This window comes from Festucalex cinctus, chromosome 1 (assembly GCF_051991245.1).
Source record: "Festucalex cinctus isolate MCC-2025b chromosome 1, RoL_Fcin_1.0, whole genome shotgun sequence".
Taxonomy (NCBI): Eukaryota; Metazoa; Chordata; class Actinopteri; order Syngnathiformes; family Syngnathidae; genus Festucalex; species Festucalex cinctus.
In genome coordinates, this window is record NC_135411.1 from 61,706,155 (window position 1) to 61,720,864 (window position 14,710).

At 42.0% G+C, this 14,710-nt stretch overlaps 1 protein-coding gene and 9 non-coding genes across 11 annotated transcripts; all 10 read left to right on the forward strand.

The window, feature by feature from the left end:
• The first annotated feature begins 27 nt into the window (after positions 1-27).
• On the forward strand, positions 28-115 carry trnay-gua (transfer RNA tyrosine (anticodon GUA)). The gene is given in 2 exon segments: positions 28-64; positions 80-115. It is a non-coding gene; the product is annotated as a tRNA-Tyr (tRNA).
• Positions 116-2,736: 2,621 nt separating this feature from the next.
• trnad-guc (transfer RNA aspartic acid (anticodon GUC)) lies at positions 2,737-2,824 on the forward strand. The gene is given in 2 exon segments: positions 2,737-2,773; positions 2,789-2,824. It is a non-coding gene; the product is annotated as a tRNA-Asp (tRNA).
• Positions 2,825-3,279: 455 nt separating this feature from the next.
• Positions 3,280-3,367, forward strand: trnay-gua (transfer RNA tyrosine (anticodon GUA)). The gene is given in 2 exon segments: positions 3,280-3,316; positions 3,332-3,367. It is a non-coding gene; the product is annotated as a tRNA-Tyr (tRNA).
• A 1,277-nt stretch (positions 3,368-4,644) lies between these two features.
• trnas-gga (transfer RNA serine (anticodon GGA)) lies at positions 4,645-4,732 on the forward strand. Its single transcript is given in 2 exon segments — positions 4,645-4,681; positions 4,697-4,732. It is a non-coding gene; the product is annotated as a tRNA-Ser (tRNA).
• Positions 4,733-5,454: 722 nt separating this feature from the next.
• Positions 5,455-5,542, forward strand: trnay-gua (transfer RNA tyrosine (anticodon GUA)). Its single transcript is given in 2 exon segments — positions 5,455-5,491; positions 5,507-5,542. It is a non-coding gene; the product is annotated as a tRNA-Tyr (tRNA).
• A 997-nt stretch (positions 5,543-6,539) lies between these two features.
• trnas-gga (transfer RNA serine (anticodon GGA)) lies at positions 6,540-6,627 on the forward strand. Its single transcript is given in 2 exon segments — positions 6,540-6,576; positions 6,592-6,627. It is a non-coding gene; the product is annotated as a tRNA-Ser (tRNA).
• A 456-nt stretch (positions 6,628-7,083) lies between these two features.
• trnay-gua (transfer RNA tyrosine (anticodon GUA)) lies at positions 7,084-7,171 on the forward strand. The gene is given in 2 exon segments: positions 7,084-7,120; positions 7,136-7,171. It is a non-coding gene; the product is annotated as a tRNA-Tyr (tRNA).
• Positions 7,172-7,357: 186 nt separating this feature from the next.
• trnad-guc (transfer RNA aspartic acid (anticodon GUC)) lies at positions 7,358-7,445 on the forward strand. The gene is given in 2 exon segments: positions 7,358-7,394; positions 7,410-7,445. It is a non-coding gene; the product is annotated as a tRNA-Asp (tRNA).
• Positions 7,446-8,599: 1,154 nt separating this feature from the next.
• LOC144003442 (uncharacterized) lies at positions 8,600-14,447 on the forward strand. Of its 2 annotated transcripts, XR_013278987.1 has the most exons (5): positions 8,600-9,100; positions 9,289-9,335; positions 9,434-9,515; positions 9,601-9,848; positions 10,808-14,447. XR_013278987.1 is itself a non-coding variant. In XM_077499689.1 (4 exons), the coding sequence occupies exons 1-4, from the start codon at positions 8,909-8,911 to the stop codon at positions 9,736-9,738; spliced, it is 459 nt and encodes a 152-aa protein (XP_077355815.1). In that variant the 5' UTR covers positions 8,600-8,908; the 3' UTR covers positions 9,739-14,447. The 2 variants fall into 2 exon arrangements, 1 of the variants encoding a protein (XP_077355815.1); XM_077499689.1 differs by having other exon boundaries at positions 9,601-14,447.
• Positions 11,436-11,523, forward strand: trnay-gua (transfer RNA tyrosine (anticodon GUA)). The gene is given in 2 exon segments: positions 11,436-11,472; positions 11,488-11,523. It is a non-coding gene; the product is annotated as a tRNA-Tyr (tRNA).
• Positions 14,448-14,710: the final 263 nt, after the last annotated feature.

Genomic DNA, 14,710 nt, shown 5'->3' on the forward strand with positions numbered 1-14,710 from the left:
TCAGACGTTCTAGCAAGCAGTCCGCACCCTTCGATAGCTCAGTTGGTAGAGCGGAGGACTGTAGATGTTCTCAGCTGAAATCCTTAGGTCACTGGTTCAAATCCGGCTCGAAGGATGTTTTGGAGCATTCCCAATCTTAATCAAAAGGAGGAAATAAAAATAATTGTGGCTCATTCATCAGAACCTACGAAATCTATAATTCCTCAATACCTCCTTGTCACGCAAAGCATACCCACGATCAGCTCCATTCTTGTTATTTTTCCTCATTCCTCAGATGTTCTAGCAAGCAGCCAGCACCCTTCGATAGCTCAGTTGGTAGAACGGAGTACTGTAGATGATCTCAGCTGAAATCCTTAGGTCGCTGGTTCACATCCGGCTTGAAGGATTTATTTGGGAGCATTCCCAATCTTAATCAAAAGTAGGAAATAAAAAGCATTTTGGCTCACTCATTCGAACCTACGAAATCTATAATTCCTCAATACCTCCTTGTCACGCAAAGCATACACACCATCAGCTCTCCATTCTTGTTGTTTTTCCCCATTCCTCAGATGTTCTTGCAAGCGGCCAGCACCCTTCGATAGCTCAGTTGGTAGAGCGGACTGTAGATAATCTCAGCTGAAATCCTTAGGTCGCTGGTTCAAATCCGGCTCGAAGGATATTTTGGAGCATTCCCAATCTTAATCAAAAGTAGGAAATAAAAATAATTGTGGCTCATTCATCAGAACCTACGAAATCTATAATTCCTCAATAGCTCCTTGTCACGTAAAGCCTTCCCCCAACATCAGCTCTCCATTCTTATTTTTCCCCATTCCTAAGATGTTCTAAGAAGGAGCAAGCAACCTTCAAAAGCTCAGTTAGTAGAGCGGAGGACTGTAGATGTTCTCTGCTGGAATCCTTAGGTCGCTGGTGAAAATCCGGATCGAAGGATATTTTGGAGCATTCCCAATCTTAATCAAAAGTAGGAAATAATAATAATTGTGACTCATTCATCAGAACCTACGAAATCTATAATTCCTCAATACCTCCTTGTCACGCAAAGCATTCCCCCAACATCAGCTCTCCATTCTTGTTATTTTTCCCCATTCCTCAGATGTTCTAAGAAGGAGCAAGCAACCTTCGATAGCTCAGTTGGTAGAGCGGAGGACTGGAGACGTTCTCTGCTGGAATCCTTAGGTCGATAGTTGAAATCCGGCTCGAAGGAGATTTTGTAGCATTCCCAATCTTAATCAAAAGTAGGAAATAATAATTGTGGCTCATTCATCAGAACCTACGAAATCTATAATTCCTCAATACCTCCTTGTCACGCAAAGCATACACACCATCAGCTCTCCATTCATGTTAGTATTCCCCATTCCTCAGACGTTCTAGCAAGCAATCCGCACCCTTCGATAGCTCAGTTGTTAGAGCGGAGGCCTGTAGATGATCTCAGCTGAAATCCTTAGGTCGCTGGTTCAAATCCGGCTCGAAGGATGTTTTGGCCCATTCCCAATCTTAATCAAAAGGAGGAAATAAAAATAATTGTGGCTCATTCATCAGAACCTACGAAATCTAAAATTCCTCAATACCTCCTTGTCACGCAAAGCATTCCCCCAACATCAGCTCTCCATTCTTGTTATTTTTCCCCATTCCACAGATGTTCTAAGAAGGAGCAAGCAACCTTCGATAGCTCAGTTGGTAGAGCGGAGGACTGGAGACGTTCTCTGCTGGAATCCTTAGGTCGATAGTTGAAATCCGGCTCGAAGGAGATTTTGTAGCATTCCCAATCTTAATCAAAAGTAGGAAATAATAATTGTGGCTCATTCATCAGAACCTACGAAATCTATAATTCCTCAATACCTCCTTGTCACGCAAAGCATACACACCATCAGCTCTCCATTCATGTTAGTATTCCCCATTCCTCAGACGTTCTAGCAAGCAATCCGCACCCTTCGATAGCTCAGTTGTTAGAGCGGAGGCCTGTAGATGATCTCAGCTGAAATCCTTAGGTCGCTGGTTCAAATCCGGCTCGAAGGATGTTTTGGCCCATTCCCAATCTTAATCAAAAGGAGGAAATAAAAATAATTGTGGCTCATTCATCAGAACCTACGAAATCTAAAATTCCTCAATACCTCCTTGTCACGCAAAGCATACCCACCATTAGCTCCATTCTTGTTATTTTTCCTCATTCCTCAGATGTTCTAGCAAGCAGCCAGCACCCTTTGATAGCTCAGTTGGTAGAGCGGAGGACTGTAGATGATCTCAGCTGAAATCCTTAGGTCGCTGGTTCAAATCCGGAATGAAGGTTTTTTTTGGAGCATTCCCAATCTTAATCCAAAGTAGGAAATAAAAAACATTTTGGCTCATTCATCAGAACCTACGAAATCTATATTTCCTCAATACCTCCTTGTCACGCAAAGCATACCCACCATCGGCTCTCCATTCATGTTGTTTTTCCCCATTCCTCAGATGTTCTAAGAAGTAGCAAGCAACCTTCAATAGCTCAGTTGGTAGAGCGGAGGACTGTAGATGTACTCTGCTGGAATCCTTGGGTCTCTGGTTCAAATCCGGCTTGAATGATATTTTGGAGCATTCCCAATCTTAATCAAAAGTAGGAAATAAAAAACATTTTGGCTCATTCATCAGAATCTACGAAATCTATAATTCCTCAATTCCTCCTTGTCACGCAAAGATACCGACCGTCAGCTCGTCATTGTTAATTTTCCCCATTCCTCAGACGTTCTAGCAAGCAGTCAGCACCCTTCGATAGCTCAGTTAGTAGAGCGGAGGACTGTCGATGATCTCAGCTGAAATCCTTAGGTCACTGGTTCAAAACCGGCTCGAAGGATGTTTTGGAGCATTCCCAATCTTAATCAAAAGGAGGAAATAAAAATAATTGTGGCTCATTCATCAGAATCTATGAAATCTTATAATTCCTCAATACCTCCTTGTCACGCAAAGCATACCCACGATCAGCTCCATTCTTGTTATTTTTCCTCATTCCTCAGATGTTCTAGCAAGCAGCCAGCACCCTTCGATAGCTCAGTTGGTAGAGCGGAGGACTGTAGATGATCTCAGCTGAAATCCTGAGGTCGCTGGTTAAAATCTGGCTCGAAGGATATTTTGGAGCATTTCCAATCTTAATCAAAAGGAGGAAATAAAAATAATTGTGGCTCATTCATCAGAACCTCCGAAATCTATAATTCCTCAATACCTCCTTGTCACGCAAAGCATACACACCATCAGCGCTCCATTCTTGTTATTTTTCCTCATTCCTCAGACGTTCTAGCGAACAGTCAGCACCCTTTGATAGCTCAGTTGGTAGAGCGGAGGACTGTAGATGATCTCAGCTGAAATCCTTAGGTCGCTAGTTCAAATCCGGCTCGAAGGATATTTTTGAGCATTGCCAATCTTAATCAAAAGGAGCAAATAAAAACAATTGTGGCGCATTCATCAGAACCTACGAAATCTATAATTCCTCAATACCTCCTTGTCACGCAAAGCATTCCCCCAACATCAGCGCTCCATTCTTGTTATTTTTCCTCATTCCTCAGACGTTCTAGCAAACAGTCAGCACCCTTCGATAGCTCAGTTGGTAGAGCGCAGGACTGTAGATGATCTCAGCTGAAGTCCTTAGGTCGCTGGTTCAAATCCGGTTCGAAGGATGTTTTGGAGCATTCCCAATCTTAATCAAAAGGAGGAAATAAAAATAATTGTGGCTCATTCATCAGAATCTATGAAATCTATAATTCCTCAATACCTCCTTGTCACGCAAAGCATACCAACCATCATCTCCATTCTTGTTATTTTTCCTCATTCCTCAGATGTTCTAGCAAGCATCCAGCACCCTTCGATAGCTCAGTTGGTAGAGTGCAGGACTGTAGATGATCTCAGCTGAAATCCTTAGGTCGCTGGTTCAAATCCGGCTTAAAGGATTTTTTTGGAGCATTCCCAATCTTAATCAAAAGTAGGAAATAAAAAACATTTTGGCCCTTTCATTAGAACCTACGAAATCTATAATTCCTTAATTCCATACTTGTCACGCAAATCATACCCACCATCGGCTCTCCATTCGTTATTTTTCCCCATTCCTCAGACGTTCTAGCAAGCAGGGAGCACCCTTGCGATAGCTCAGTTGGCAGAGCGTAGGACTGTAGATTATCTCAGCTGAAATCCTTATGTCGCTGGTTAAAATCCGGCTCGAAGGATATTTTGGAGCATTGCCAATCTTAATCAAAAGTAGGAAATAAAAATAATTGTGGCTCATTCGTCCGAACCTACGAAATCTATAATTCCTCAATACCTCCTTGTCACGCAAAGCATTCCCCCAACATCAGCTCTCCATTCTTATTATTTTTCCCCATTCCTAAGATGTTCTAAGAAGGAGCAAGCAACCTTCAAAAGCTCAGTTGGTAGAGCGGAGGACTGTAGATGTTCTCTGCTGGAATCCTTAGGTCGCTGGTGAAAATCCGGATCGAAGGATATTTTGGAGCATTCCCAATCTTAATCAAAAGTAGGAAATAATAATAATTGTGACTCATTCATCAGAACCTACGAAATCTATAATTCCTCAATACCTCCTTGTCACGCAAAGCATTCCCCCAACATCAGCTCTCCATTCTTGTTATTTTTCCCCATTCCTCAGATGTTCTCAGAAGAAGCAAGCAACCTTCGATAGCTCAGTTGGTAGAGCGGAGGACTGGAGACGTTCTCTGCTGGAATCCTTAGGTCGCTGGTTAAAATCCGGCTCGAAGGAAATTTTGTAGCATTCCCAATCTTAATCAAAAGTAGGAAATAATAATTGTGGCTCATTCATCAGAACCTACGAAATCTATAATTCCTCAATACCTCCTTGTCACGCAAAGCATACACACCATCAGCTCTCCATTCATGTTAGTTTTCCCCATTCCTCAGACGTTCGAGCACTCAGGCCGCACCCTTCGAGAGCTCAGTTGGTAGGGCGGAGGACTATAGTTGATCTCAGCTGAAATCCTTAGGTCACTGGTTCAAATCCGGCTCTAAGGATGTTTTGGAGCATTCCCAATCTTAATCAAAAGGAGGAAATAAAAATAATTGTGGCTCATTCATCAGAATCTACGAAATCTATAATTCCTCAATACGTCCTTGTCACGCAAAGCATACCCACTATCAGCTCCATTCTTGTTATTTTTCCTCATTCCTCAGATGTTCTAGCAAACAGCCAGCACCCTTCGATATCTCAGTTGGTAGAGCGGAGGACTGTAGATGATCTCAGCTGAAATCCCTAGGTCACTGGTTCAAATCCGGCTTGAAGGTTTTTTTTTGAGCATTCCCAATCTTAATCAAAAGTAGGAAATAAAAAACATTTTGGCTCATTCATCAGAACCTGCGAAATCTATAATTCCTCAATACCTCCTTGTCACGCAAAGCATACCCACTATCAGCTCCATTCTTGTTATTTTTCCTCATTCCTCAGATGTTCTAGCAAGCAGCCAGCACCCTTTGATAGCTCAGTTGGTAGAGCGGAGGACTGTAGATGATCTCAGCTGTAATCCTTAGGTCGCTGGTTCAAATCCGGCTTGAAGGTTTTTTTTGGAGCATTCCCAATCTTAATCAAAAGTAGGAAATAAAAAACATTTTGGCTCATTCATCAGAACCTACGAAATCTATAATTCCTCAATTCCTCCTTGTCACGCAAAGATACCGACCGTCAGCTCGCCATTCTTAATTTTCCCCATTCCTCAGATGTTCTAAGAAGGAGCACGAAACCTTCGATAGCTCAGTTGGTAGAGTGGAGGACTGTAGATGATCTCAGCTGAAATCCTTAGGTTGCTGGTTTCAATCCGGTTCGAAGGATATTTTGGAGCATTCCCAATCTTAATCGAAAGTAGGAAATAAAAATAATTGTGGCTCATTCATCAGAACCTACGAAATCTATAATTCCTCAATACCTCCTTGTCACGCAAAGCATTCCCCCAACGTCAGCTCTCCATTCTTGTTCTTTTTCCCCATTCCTCAGATGTTCTAAGAAGTAGCAAGCAACCTTCAATAGCTCAGTTGGTAGAGCGGAGGACTGTAGATGATCTCAGCTGAAATCCTTAGGTCGCTGTTCCAAATCCGGCTCGAAGGATGTTTTGGAGCATTCCCAATCTTAATCAAAAGTAGGAAATAAAAATAATTGTGGCTCATTCATCAGAACCTACGAAATCTACAATTCCTCAATACCTCCTTGTCACGCAAAGCATACACACCATCGGCTCTCCATTCATGTTATTTTTCCCCATTCCTCAGACGTTCTAGCAAGCAGTCAGCACCCTTCGATAGCTCAGTTGGTAGAGCGGAGGACTGTAGATGATCTCAGCTGAAATTCTTAGGTCGCTGTTCCAAATCCGGCTCGAAGGATGTTTTGGAGCATTCCCAATCTTAATCAAAAGTAGGAAATAAAAATAATTGTGGCTCATTCATCAGAACCTACGAAATCTACAATTCCTCAATACCTCCTTGTCACGCAAAGCATACCTACGATCAGCTCCATTCTTGTTATTTTTCCTCATTCCTCAGATGTTCTAGCAAGCAGCCAGCACCCTTCGATAGCTCAGTTGGTAGAGCGGAGGACTGGAGACGATCTCAGCTGAAAACCTTAGGTCGCTCGTTCAAATCCGGCTCGAAGGATATTTTGGAGCATTCCCAATCTTAATCAAAAGTAGGAAATAAAAATAATTGTGGCTCATTCATCAGAATCTACGAAATCTATAATTCCTCAATACCTCCTTGTCACGCAAAGCATACCCACGATCAGCTCCATTCTTGTTATTTTTCCTCATTCCTCAGATGTTCTTGCAAGCAGCCACCACCCTTCGATAGCTCAGTTGGTAGAGCGGAGGACTTTAGATGATCTCAGCTGAAATCATTAGGTCGCTGGTTCAAATCCGGCTCGAAGGATATTTTGGAGCATTCCCAATCTTAATCAAAAGTAGGAAATAAAAATAATTGTGGCTCATTCATCAGAACCTACGAAATCTATAATTCCTCAATTCCTCCTTGTCACGCAAAGCATTCCCCCAACGTCAGCTCTCCATTCTTGTTATTTTTCCCCATTCCTCAGATGTTCTAAGAAGTAGCAAGCAACCTTCAATAGCTCAGTTGGTAGAGCGGAGGACTGTAGATGTTCTCTGCTGGAATCCTTAGGTCGCTGGTTCAAATCCGGCTTGAAGGATATTTTGGAGCATTCCCAATCTTAATCAAAGGTAGGAAATAAAAAACATTTTGGCTCATTCATCAGAATCTACGAAATCTATAATTCCTCAATACCTCCTTGTCACGCAAAGTATACCCGCTATCGGCTCCCCATTCATGTTATTTTTCCCCATTCCTCAGACGTTCTATAGCAAGCAGTCAGAACCCTTCGATAGCTCAGTTGGTAGAGCGGAGGACTGTCGATGTTCTCTGCTGAAATCTTTAGGTCGCTGGTTCAAATCCGGCTTGAAGGATATTTTGGAGCATTCCCAATCTTAATCAAAAGTAGGAAATAAAAAAAATGTGGCTCATTCATCAGAATCTACAATTCCTCAATACCTCCTTGTCACGCAAAGCATGGCCACCATCAGCTCTCCATTCTTATTTTTCCCCATTCCTCAGATGTTCTAAGAAGGCGCAAGCAACCTTCGACAGCTCATTTGGTAGAGCGGAGGACTGTCGATGTTCTCTGCTGAAATCTTTAGGTCGCTGGTTCAAATCCGGCTTGAAGGATATTTTGGAGCATTCCCAATCTTAATCAAAAGTAGGAAATTAAAAAAAATTGTGGCTCATTCATCAGGGGCCTCATTTATAAAGCTTGCGTACGATCAAAATGAGGCCAAAACACTACGTACGAACATTTCTGCACCAAAGGTGGTATTTCTAGAAAACAAACTGAACGTGAAACTTTACGCACCGCCACGTCAAGCCTGGACCTACCGTTTGCAATCCGCACATTTTGGAGAGATGGGAAAACAGCGACAGCTTTGTGGTGTATTTCTATTTCTCAAATGCTGTATGCTGGATGTTGGGTCACATTATAATATTTTGCAGACTTGCTCCGACGTCACAAGCACGCAGCGGGGCGGAAAGCTGCACACGAATAAATACCTTAAACAAACGCCCGTCTTCTCCCATTGATCACCTATCTTGAAAAAGCCTCATGCAACAAATCACATTAGTGACAATTAATGTGGACACATACTGCACGCATTACATCATCACGACGCGCAACAATATGCGTCTATCGTAACTTCACCCGCCCGCCACGCAATTGCCATTAAAGGCTAAATAAAACTATATTGATACAAGACAATAACAATTAAAAAAAATGAAATAATAATAACAAAATAAAGCTAGAAAAATAGTCTTGGTGCATCTTTGCTGCGTAGATGGAGTTTTGTCATGCAAGTACAAGAAAGAAATGCGCGCGTCAGTCATAAACGTTCACAATGCGATCCATGCATTCTGGATGAAGCTCCATAAGCAACACATTGGTAATATTAACTCTTAACAACCCGCGGACGAGAAGGTTCATCACGTGACATCCGGAAGTCGTCACCCGCAGACGACAAAACATGTCAACTATGTTTTTTTTTATGAATGGGTGGATGAGACGTGTGGGCAACTTCCCTCTTGATATTAAGCCTGTGAAGCCTTGGAGCGACTAACTGTGGCCACTTGATGACAGTGGTGATCTCTTTACATAAAAAAAGATGCACTTCCCAGCAATAGAAGAAGAGTGGAGTGTTGTGGAGTTCCGGTGGAGCAGTGGAGATAGCACATGGACTAGTGAGAATGGCAAAAAAAAAAAAAAAGCAATCTTTCAAGCAGCTGACGCTTGAACAAAGCATATTTCTTTGCAGCTCAAGAGGTGACAAAGACGAAGGAGCGGCGTCCACGTCAAAAGCTACTGCCTCTGGTCTCCCCAAGGCATATGGTGGACGTTTGCGTCGTCGTTTATCCGACGTGTCAAGTTCGTCACATGACGACGATTCAAATGACGAATTCGGCGAACCTGAACCGGATTCATCCGATGAATGGATCCCTTCTCAATCACCTGATCGGTGATATCGATCACCTAGCAGCGGATCAGATTCGTCGCCGGAAGCGTCTAGAAACCGCAAAGGTAAGCTAACCTAAGCTAACGTGTAGCATTTTGCTCAGTGCTTACGCAAATCGAATGATCACAATTGTACTAGTTCAGTATATTGAATGTCCCATGAATGAAATTACTTGTATGGATGAGAATATTCAGTCATGCTTCTGTAAATGTACAATGTGTGTACCACGTACTAACGTAACATTCAATTACAGTTGGTGCATCGTGCACGGGTGGCTCTTTCCCACGAGTGCAGTGAGAGGTAAAAACAAACAAAAAAACGTTCACAATACCTCACGCAATAATAAAAAAAAAAAAATTAAATGGTCACTATATACATTATTTTTCTGCAATTTACAGGACGACGCAGGGCAATACCCCAACCCCCTCGTGGCAGAGGCAGAATAACCCGTTAGAAGAGACAGAGGACAGAAAGGAAAAGGTATTCAAATAAAGCCAATGCTGTAATGAGAAAAAGAGGCTACAAGTAATAATATTCATGCTAATTGATTACATTTCCACTTCAGGTTCCAAGAATGATGATGGGTGGCATGAAATCGGCTGGCAGCCTCATGCATTCCCTTTTACTTCAACCCCAGGACCCAGAGGTCCAGCAGCTGTGCTGGAATCCAGTGAGCCAGTGCGCTTCCTGGAGCTGTTTTTGACAGATGAGCTGCTCCAGAATATTGTTGAGGAGACAAACTTGTATGCTCAACAGTTCTACCAGGCGGATCCTGAGAGGCTCCCCAAAAGCAGAGGCAGTACATGGAGACCAGTGAGTGTCACAGAGCTCAAACATTTTTTTGGACTTTGTTTTCGGACTGGCATTGTAACAAAGCCAAACTTGGCTTCATACTGGATTGTGGATGAGGACGATTCCACGCCACATTTCAACAAGACCATGGCAAGGAACCGATACCAACTGATTTGGAGGTTCCTTCATTTCAATAATAATGAGACAATTGACCCAGATGACAAGCTGTACAAAGTTCACCCCGTGTTGAACTACCTCCTAAAAATATTCAAAGACTTGTTTCAGCCTGGGCAGAATATTTGTATCAATGAAGGCATGTTGCTGTGGCGGGGGCGCTTGTCCTTCAAAGTATACAACTCCAAGAAGCCTGTAAAATATGGCATTAAATCGAATATTTTGTGTGACTCAGCAACAGGGTATTGCTTCAATATGCAGCCCTATGTTGGTCAGCCCAGTACCCCCTGTCAGACACAGTCTTCAATTTACTTGATCGTCTCCCAGGAAATGGTCACACACTTTACATGGACAACTTTTATAATTCTATTGAGCTGTGTGAGCGTTTGCTGGAAGTACAAATAAATTTTTTGTGGAACACTGAGAGCCAACAGGGGCCAACCTCAAGTCATTGCTGAAGTGACCAAGTCTGCCCTGGGGATTGGAGGAACATTGGCCCGACACAATAATAATGTGATGGTTTTGGCGTGGCAGGACAAGCGGCTTCTAAAGATGATCACAACCTGCCATCCAAATGGAATGCAGACTGTGACGGTGTGGCAGAAGGCACTAAAAAAAAAAGGTTGCCTTGGAAAAGCCTGCATGTGTTGTTGAATACAACAAATACATGAACGGGGTAGACAAACTGGACCAAAACACCTCGTACTACCTCTTCACGCGCAAGTCCATGAATTGGACAAAAAAGTTTGTCACGTACAAACTGACCATGTTTAACTCTTTTGTCATTTTCCGACCCAAAAACCCAGGACACCGTATGACATTTTGACATACATACGCAAGGTGGTGAAGTCCTGGACGCGAGCGCGACATGTGACCAAACAAGAGGAACGGGAAGAAAGTGAAGGTGAGGCCTTGGAGGAAATTGGGTCCAATGCCAGGTCACCCTACAATGACCCGTACAGTAGGCTGGACGGACGAATGGCAAAACATACCCTGATTTCTCTCCGGCCTACCCTTTCAAAGAAAACCAACAAGAAGGTGTTGAGTTTGCGTGCGCAGGGGCCAGTGCAGAGAAACAACCAAAGTGTGCAAATCTCGTAATGTCCATTTGCACACAGGAGACTGTTTCACACGGTACCACACAAAAAGACACTATTGGATTGAGAAAAAAAAAGAAAAAAAACATGCACACACATCTTGTAAATAGTCCAACATTTTGTAAATAGTTTATCAAATGTGAAAATGTTGCTGTTGATGCCCTGTATCTTAATCTTAATCAAAAGTAGGAAATTAAAAAAATTTGGCTCATTCATCAGAATCTACGAAATCTAGAATTCCTCAATGCCTCCTTGTCACGCAAAGCATACACACCATCAGCTCTCCATTCATGTTAGTTTTCCCCATTCCTCAGACGTTCTAGCAAGAAGTGAGCACCCTTCGATAGCTCAGTTGGTAGAGCGAAGGACTGTAGATGATCTCAGCTGAAATCCTTAGGTCGCTGGTTCAAATCCGGCTCGAAGGATATTTTGGAGCATTCCCAATCTTAATCAAAAATAGGAAATAAAAATAATTGTGGCTCATTCATCAGAACCTACGAAATCTATAATTCCTCAATACCTACTTGTCACGCAAAGCATACCCACCATCAGCTCTTCATTATTTTTTCCCCATTCCTCAGATGTTCTAGCAAGCAGCCAACAGCCTTCGATAACTCGGTTGGTAGAGCGGAGGACTGTAGGTGATCTCAGCTGAAATCCTTAGGTCGCTGGTTCAAATCCAGCTCGAAGGATATTTTGGAGCATTCCCAATCTTAATCAAAAGCAGGAAATTAAAAAAAATTGTGGCTCATTCATCAGAATTTACGAAATCTAAAATTCCTTAATAGCTCCTTGTCACGCAAAGCATTTCCACAATTGGCTCTCCATTCTTGTTATTTTTCCCCATTCCTCAGATGTTCTAGCAAGCAGCCAGCACCCTTCGATAGCTCAGTTGGTAGCGCGGGGGACTGTAAATGATCTCAGCTGAAGTCCTTAGGTCGCTGGTTCAAATTCGGCTTGAAGTATATTTTGGAGCATTCCCAATCTTAATCAAAAGTAGGAAATTAAAAAGATTGTGGCTCATTCATCAGAATCGACGTAATCTAAAATTCCTCAATACCTTCTTGTCACGCAAAGCATATCCATTATCGGCTCTCCATTCTTATTTGCCCCCATTCCTCAGGCTTTCTAGCAAGGGAAAAACAGCCTCCTATAGCTCGGATAGAGTGGAGGACTGTAGATGATCTCAGCTGGAATCTTTAGGTTGCTGGTTCAAATCCATTTTGAAGGATGCTTTGGAGAATTCCTGATCTTAATCAAAACGAGGAAATACAAATATTTGTGTCTCATCCATCAGAATCGAAGAAATCTAAAATTCCTCAATAGCTCCTTGTCACGCTCAGCATAACTGTGCTCAGTCCATTGCCGTTACCACGTCAAGCCTCTTTTCAGTTGTCACTTTGATTTTGGACTCTGTTGTCTTTGTTTTGGATTGCCAGTACCAAGTTCACCTCCTAGTTTTGATTCATCAAACTTTTTTAACTCTGTCCCTGCCTCGCTGCCTTGCTTCCCTGCACTTGGGCCTACATTCCCTCGACCCCACCGGACAAACCTGACAACTGGTAGCTACATTTCTCTTAGACAATCTATACCAGTGGTGTCCAAACTCGGTCCTCGAAGGCCGGAGTCCTGCAGGTTTTCGATGTTTCCCTGCTCCAACGCACATGTTTCCAATGAACAGGATCGTTATCAAGCGTATGTGTGTTGGAGAAGGGAAACATCCAAAACCTGCAGGACTCCAGCCCTCGAGAACAGTTTCGATCCTACTGCTCTACAGTCTATAAACATCTGACAAAGCCTGAGCCACGACTGTGAAAACAGGTGCATCTAAAGTGAGCTGACATTTTATTCAGGGTGCAAGTTCTACATGTGAGGAATGTGCTTACAGCTTTACATCACAAGCCTACTCCTGCACACTTTCCTAGAGATAGGGCATGGTGTTTAGCTTCAATCCCTGATCCGTGAGTCAGGGGATGACCTGCTCAATTTATATTTTAAAGAAGAATATTTCTTCTCCTTGCTGCAACAAACACATTTACAAATTCAGTCCACAAAAATTGGTCTTGAATCACTGGACAGCTTTGACAGTTCCCGTTTTTCTTCTGAAGTTTTGCACTTTCTGTGTGATTCATTGCTGTTGGTAGAATTTAAAACATAAAAAGGACATGAAAGACTTTCGGATGTTTGGAGACTTGTTCATTTTTATTATAGTTTCAGTACAAATACAAAATACTGCTATTAAACACAATAAACTTGATAGGTGACTCTATTATAATCCTTGTTTGGTTAGAGTAGAACCCATTATCATTTATCTGGCGCCTTATGCTGAGCTTGGTGGCTGCAAAATTCTCTAGCACGAGGCAGCAAAGCAGTGTAGCATAGTAATTTTAAAAGTTGACGTTTAAAGTCGAACACTTCAGCAGTCCATTTAAAAACCAAAATGTCAGCTTACTATTCATATAAAGAATTACTGTGAAGAATACATTTATTAATCATATTTTTTTTGTTATTACCATGAAGTATTAAATATTAACATGACAGTAACAAACACAACTTAAAGCGGAAATCAAGTCAAAATTGTCCGATGTTCCCCTAAGTTTAAACAAGATATTCTGATTCATATTGTGTTTTTGGAATGTGAATTAAGCATTAAAATTCATCTAAAGGGGGCTTGATTTTTCTGAACATAATTCATATCGCTGGTGTAGCACCGAAACCTCATAAGTTACGATTTGGCAAATTAATATTTTTCAAAAATCTACACATTTGGTCAGTCCACATGTGTGGGTGTCATTTTTACGAAATATTGACCAGTACTATGTGCTGTGTAATTGAACTATTTCTATTGAAAATGGCTTGCTCTCTTTGATGATGAAATGTTAATGGGTGGAAATAAAACCGTGCCATTTTGGGGGTTCCTTGAAAATTGTTGATTTTGGAGGTACAAGGTTTGGCCCGACACCAGCAATATTCCACAAATGCAGTATTAATCAGAATACAATATTTGCACTAGTGGGGGCACATAGAACATATTAGTGCAAGTATTTTTGTGTTTACCTTGACTTCCACTTGAACAATAATCTGCATCTTTTTATTGACGAGAATTTTTTTTTCTATTCACATGCTACAAATTTCTGAATTCAGTTCATACCAGAAAAGCAACCACAAGTTACAAGATGTACTCCTATTCTGCTGCCTGCCAACAGGCAGGCTCTAACAATAGAATGTCACTACAGTATCACTCTGCAAACACATTGCTAAGCCGTCTACATTACATGAAGTAATTATAATGATAGCAATAGCTTCATCATACAGTGCTTTCTCCAAAACTTGAGAATGCTAATGTAACCCACTTAGCAGGCCTGTAAATAGCCCAGATCTCAATCCAATTGAAAACCTGTGGTAGAAATTGAAAAAAATGGTCCACAGCAAGGCTCCAACCTGCAAAGATGATCTGGCAACTGCAATCAAAGAGAGTTGGCTGTTATGGTCTGGGTTTTGGTTTGGGGTTTTATTTGTCACGTTTTCCCTGTGTTTCCTTTTCTGTCCGTCTCGTCAAGTTTTATCATGTCCTCCTGTGCGCGTTCCCTTGTGTTTATCCAATCAGCTCCC

Excerpts from the sequence above, each read along its gene's own strand:
- LOC144003442 (XM_077499689.1), top strand. The coding sequence starts at position 8,909 with ATGGTGGACGTTTGCGTCGTCGTTTATCCGACGTGTCAAGTTCGTCAC. Across the intron at positions 9,101-9,288 it reads AGCGTCTAGAAACCGCAAAG|TTGGTGCATCGTGCACGGGT; the intron begins GTAAGCTAACCT and ends ATTCAATTACAG. Across the intron at positions 9,516-9,600 it reads CAGAGGACAGAAAGGAAAAG|GTTCCAAGAATGATGATGGG; the intron begins GTATTCAAATAA and ends TTTCCACTTCAG.